Below are 6,350 nucleotides of genomic sequence, written 5' to 3'. Positions count from 1 at the left end.
TACTCCCAATTAAGCGGCGGACGTGGGATAGGGTTATTGGGCATAATTTTACACAATATCTCACTCATGTTTTTATTAATGTTATTTATTTATTTATCTTTTTAAAGTTTTAGAGGTGTGTGTGTGGTGTATATACATTTATTATATGTTAACTTATCTTTCTTTTAAGCTCTTACTTATTTATCTTTTTAAAGTTTTAGAGGTGGTGTTTGTGTATATACATTTATTATATGTTAATTTATTTTTTTATATAAATTTATTTATACATTTTATATATATATATCTATATATTCATTGGGGAGGTGCTGTGTGTGATTGTGTTTTTTATTTCCTTTGTCCCCATGTTTGCGCTTTTTAACCTCCCTTCCCCCTTTAACATTTCCTCTCTGCCTTTCCCGCTGGCAGTCGCTCTGCTGCCTAGACTGTTTTTAATAAAATCGTCTTAACTGTCTTATTTCAGGGTTTTGATGAAAGCCTTTTTAAAGGACAGCCCCCTTGTGCCAGTGCCCCTCGTGGCCCTCTTAGGAGGGCCACGCATCTTACTAAACCTAACCCTGCCCGTGCCTAGGGGGCTTTAGTGTTATTTTTAATATTTTTAAATTTTTTTTTTTTTTTTTTTTTTTAAATTATTTTTATGTTTTGCATGTTTGGACGCTGGTGCTTGACCCCTACCGAACCCTGACCTCGACCGCCATTTTTATTTTTATTATGTAATGATATTGTTTTATTTTTTAACTCATTTTCTTCCTCTACAGCTCTGGTAAATACCCCATCCCCAACCCTCTAGCCCTAACCTTAACCCCTTCAACCCCTGGCCCTAACCATAACCTTTCATGGTACGGCTAGAGGGCGGGCCTCCGGAACTTATTTTTTTTCTTTTACAGCTCTGGTAGAGACCCTAACCCCAACCCTCTAGCCCTAAACTTAACCCCTTGACCCCCTGGCCCTGACCATAACCTTTTATGGTACGGCTATAGGGTGGGCCTCCGGAAACTTTGGGCCCCCCCCCTCGCTTTTGTTACCATCTGTCAGGCTTTCTTTTTTCTTTTTAACTTTTACCGGGGTACTATACCTTTAAACCCACCAGGTCACATGCTCTTCTGAACAACAGGTGACGGGCTCGACCAATCACAAACCAACAGGGTTTGGTCCAGCCCCCAACATTTCTTTTTAACAGTCACTGATGAGCATGTGGCCACCTCTACTCTCCTGAAGAAGCCTCAACGGCGAAACGTCGAGACCGGAGACCGCTCTCTCTTTTTTACATTTTTTTATGGCAAGATTTTAAACTTTCTTTTTATTATTAAAGTATATACCTTTTAAAACTAGGACAGCGATTGCCTTTTTTAGCCAACTATTTTTAAACCCACAAGATGGCCGCACCTTGTTAAGCCACAGCAGGGTTTGGAGCAGGACAAGGCCGAGGGTGAGTCACTTGGATTTTACCAGCAAAAGAGTGTGCACACTGAAGATTCCTACCACAACTCACCAGAACTTGGACCCTTGGACTTTCTATATCCTCAAACATTACAGTCTGCTGTGTATGGCTTTAAATATAACAGGATCAATTACATCAATCTGATCCTTAAACGTAAGTGTCCGGTAGTTGAACTTGTTTTACTTGGTTGCAATCATTTCCTTGTTTTAAAACTCTTTTTTTATACAACAAACAAGGTTCTATAGGGAATTGTCTCTTTCTCTCTTTCCCCCCCCCCTTTTTTTTCTCTTTCTACTCCTTTTAACTTGTCTATTCAATTCTTTTTGTTTTATTGTTATTTTTAACCAACAATTGTTTTTTACTCAAGGGTGGGGCTGATTGCCCGGCCCAGCCTCGGGTTTGCAGGAAACCATCCTGTGGCCAACGCCGGTATTGGCTGAACTTTCACTCCTTTCTTCCTCCCCCTCCCTCTCCCTTCCTTTTTTACTCTTTTTCAATTTCTTCATGGACTCTCCGAACCCTCAGCGATCCAACATGCCCATACCCCTTAATAACCGTTTTTCAGCACTGGCTTCTCCTCCTGGGGAGGTGAGGGGCGGGAATGTATTACATCGCTCTCGTCCCCTCCTCCCCACGGGGAGAACTACACAACCTCCACACCCACATAGTCTACCTCCACACCCACATAGTCTACCCACACATATCTATTTACAAGCCAAATCATATTTCAAATTACTGCAGGCCATTCACCACTCAGAAATTCTCAACACTACATTCAACAACCATACATTCCCACAGGGCATGATGAGGAAGGTGACTCGCCTCACCTCCTTCATCAAGCCCTCCTCACCCAATGAAACAACCCAACTCAAGATACAACAGAACACTGACACCTGGATGCTAAACAATATGCACATCCTCCGTGAGCACTATGACTCTGTGATCGCTGTGGGGTTGGAGACCATCCCTACTTTTAATCAGATTCCCTTTGACAAGGCGCTCCAGTGGGGGAGATCGAGATATGGGAGGAAGCTCACCTCCTCCTCCATCAACACACTGCGGGACATCACATCTAAGAGCCCGCCGACGGAGGGGGGGGCCCCTATGTCTCGACTCTCCCCCCTTGACTACCCCCCACTCCCTAACCCAGTAAATCCCCTCCTCTTTCAACAGTTGGACCCCTCTCACCATCCCATTTCCCCTCCGCTCACTACCACCTTACTTATCACTCCTTCTTCTCCTCCATCCCTTACTTCTCTCACTCCTGCCCTCAAGATTCAAACTCCTCCTACTTCTCCTTCTCCTCCCCCCCTTACCCCTTCTTCTTTTCCTCTTCTTCCCCCCTACAGAGACCTCTGTACCCCCAGTGAGGGCGCGGGGGCTTTTGATGTGGTGGCTCCGCCCACGACCCATCTGCTCGAATGCAACCCGCCGCTTACAGTAGAGGTGGAGATTCATCCCCTTCCTCCCAGAGAAAGCGGCCGGTTGCGGGCCCGTCGGGCGGAGCGTCCCGTCATCTCCCCTGCGCCTTCCTCCCCCTCTCCCTCACACACGGATGCAACTCACCCACCACAAACGCACTACAGTAATGTGGCTCTCCCGTGCAGTAACACTATCTCCTCCTCTTTCTCCATAGACACACCCCACCAGCAGAGGGAGCCAGAGCGGGTTGCCGCGGAGTCTGCTAACACCACAGCAGTCACGGAGGCGGGCAATAAAAACATGAGGAGAATAGGGGACATTAAAAGCGTTACGCTGACTTTACCCCCACCATCTGATTTGCCCGCTTCTGCCGCCAGCAGCAACTCCGCGGCCCCACTTGGCTCTCCAGGACGCCCGGAACCACACTCGCACCCCCACACTTACCGCAAAATTCAGGACTGGTCGCTGGAGGTGCGGAAGACGACCCTGGTGATTGGGGACTCGAACCTGTCCCGCATTCCAAAATTCACCCACCCACACATTCAAGTAGACAGTTACCCCGGTGCAAACTTCCATCACATAAATGCAATTTTAAGTAAACTCACTCCTCACCCACAACCACTTCACGTTATTTTATCAGTAGGCCTGAACAATTGCCTTTCAGAGCACGAACCCACCACCATTAGTAAACAGTTAAAAACACTCTGGAAAACGGCTCACCGCACTTTCCCCAACGCCACCATCTACATCCCCATCATTAACTTCTCTCCCTCTTTAAACTCCCGTAAACAGTCACTTCTCAACTTTCTCAACACCACCATTTCCAGTAAATTTCACTTTTTATCCGAAATCAACCCTCTTTTGTTTCAGGTGACTAGGGACAACATTCACTGGACATCCCAGACGGCGGAGATGTTGTTCGGGTACTGGAAACAGCAGTTAAACTTGTAACGGGGGAGGAATGTGACCATACATCTCCCCCTTCATCTAACATAACCAACCTCTGCTCCGTTCTCTCCCTCACGCCTACACAGCGGGAGATACTGGAAAAAGGACTTACCTTCATTCCCACACCCAAACCTCCTACCCGACCTGAGCTCAGAGGGGATCTCCACAACTTTCACAGGAGGCTGAAGCTGTTAGACCACTTCTGGGGAGCACCGAGACGAGAGCCTGTCCCGTTCACTGGACCGTCCAGCTGGGAACCACGCCCAAACACCCTCTCACCTCAGATCACCCAACTCATTCAGAAAAATCTAGCAGCACTGACACGATGGCGCCCCCTTGCACACACGCAGCCTAACATTAGCCAGCCACACAAACACATTCTTAAAACATTGGGTAATAACAAACACATAGTCATTAAACCAGCTGACAAAGGGGGCCAAATTGTTTTACAGGACAGACATAACTACATATTAGAAGCAGACAGACAATTAAATAACAACACATATTATGCACCACTCACGCAATCATTACAGTTAGAAACACAAACACTCATTAGGGACATTACACATAGTCTTCATGACAAACAATACATCAATTCACAACAAAAACAGTACCTGGACGGTCCGGATGAGCCCAGACCTCGCCTCTTTTACCTGCTCCCCAAGATACACAAGCCTCCGGAGACTTGGACGGTCCCTTCTGTGGTTCCGGTCGGCCGCCCTATAGTCAGCGATTGCGGTTCCGAGTCCTACAACATTACAGAATATATTGACCACTTTATTAATCCGCTTTCTCAACTTCACCCCGGTTATCTTCAGGACACTTACCACTTCATCAATAAAATTAAAAACCTTCAGGTACCTGGTCATACCTTTCTGTTTACCATTGACATTGAATCTCTGTACACCAACATTGAAACTCCACTCGGCCTCATTGCCATTCAAGACATTTTTAATAAATACCCCGACCCAGATAGACCTGATCAAGAAATAATCCAACTCCTTAACATCACCTTGACTCGGAACGACTTCACATTCAACAATAAACACTATCTCCAGTTGTGCGGCTGTGCAATGGGCCGGAAATACTCTCCGGCGTATGCCAACATCTACCTGGCCCATTGGGAGAGAACGGCCTTTCTCAAACTGCAGCACAAACCCCTCCTTTACTTCCGGTACCTGGATGACATCTTCGGCCTCTGGGACCACACCGAACAGCAATTTCACACATTTTTGGACACCTTAAATGCACATCACCCGAAAATAAAACTCAAACACAACCTTCAACACCTTTCGGTCGAGTTCCTGGACACCAGGGTCTTCTTCCAAGAATGCAGCGTCCAGAACAAAACCCTGGCCACCAAAGTTTTCTTCAAGGAAACGGACCGTCACGCCCTCCTCCATAAATCCAGTTATCACCCCAAACACACCTACAGAGGTCTTATCAAGTCTCAGCTAATCCGGTTCCACAGGATCTGCACCCTCCCGGGCCATGTGGAGGAGGCAACCAGCACCCTTTTTGGCGCGTTGAGACTCAGGGGTTACTCGAAGCGCTTCCTGAGAACGATTAAGGCGGAGGTCGCCGACACCTTCAGAGGCGGCACCGACACCCCACAACCGCCTGCCCAGTCCCTCGTCCCCTTAATTTCAACATTCTCGGAGGCTACCCATAACCTGCTCAAGACCATCAAGAGCAATTTTCAGGGGACGAGGGAACACTGTGCCGCCCTGGAGGACAGCCGTGTGATCTCCGCCTTTCGTAGAAATAAAAATCTCAAGGACATCCTGGTCCACACTGACCTCAACAAGCAAGGGACCAGGAGGGAGGCGCTTCGAGGTTCGGAGATCGGTTTTATGCGTCTCCCCCATGTTTTTAACCCCCAGAGCAGACTCGGTTTTAACTTGGGGCAGGCCCTGCCACCCACAGCTTCTAATGTGGTTTATGCTCTTAGATGCAGGGCCTGCCACAAACTATACGTGGGGGAGACAAAGAATGAGCTATATCTTAGAATTAAACAGCATCTCTACATGATCAATAGTGGGAATGGCACGAGCGTCCTATATGTACATTTTAAACTCCATGGCTCACACGGTCTCCAGAGTGTGGGCCTGGAGAGCAGCGGGCGGTGGAGCAGGGCGCAGCGGCAAGCAGCGGAGAGGAAATGGATCCACAGACTGGGAACTATAGACCCGTACGGGCTGAATGAAAAATATTAACTCCCAGTCTGTTTTTTATTGGAGCCTCGCCTGCCACCCCTTTGTCTTTTCCCACGACCCCATTATATCTCCACCATAGCACTTCTTTTATATACATGTTTATTTATATTTATATTTATATATCTATATATTTATACTTTTTCTTCACGTGTGCTCTTAATATTTATGCATGGTTTTATTCACCTTTTTAATTCTTTTTATTGTATATTGTTAAATTATTTATTTATATTTTTTATTTATCTTATTTTTTAATTTATTTATCTCCTGGTGGAGACATACCTTATGTCCTCCCCTTTCCCCATAGGCAGACGAGGCCCCCCCCCCCC

General features: G+C 46.7%; 1 protein-coding gene across 1 annotated transcript; it reads left to right on the top strand.

Moving 5' to 3' along the window:
- The first annotated feature begins 1,730 nt into the window (after positions 1 to 1,730).
- On the top strand, positions 1,731 to 3,366 carry LOC116378408 (probable LIM domain-containing serine/threonine-protein kinase DDB_G0286997). The gene is made up of 2 exons (XM_031840280.1): positions 1,731 to 3,079; positions 3,204 to 3,366. The coding sequence occupies exons 1-2, from the start codon at positions 1,943 to 1,945 to the stop codon at positions 3,351 to 3,353; spliced, it is 1,287 nt and encodes a 428-aa protein (XP_031696140.1). The 5' UTR covers positions 1,731 to 1,942; the 3' UTR covers positions 3,354 to 3,366.
- Positions 3,367 to 6,350: the final 2,984 nt, after the last annotated feature.

The sequence above is a fragment of the Anarrhichthys ocellatus genome, unplaced genomic scaffold (genome assembly GCF_004355925.1).
Source record: "Anarrhichthys ocellatus isolate YVR2014 unplaced genomic scaffold, GSC_Weel_1.0 scaffold2542, whole genome shotgun sequence".
NCBI classification, from domain to species: Eukaryota; Metazoa; Chordata; class Actinopteri; order Perciformes; family Anarhichadidae; genus Anarrhichthys; species Anarrhichthys ocellatus.
This window is presented reverse-complemented; position numbering and strand designations above follow the sequence as displayed.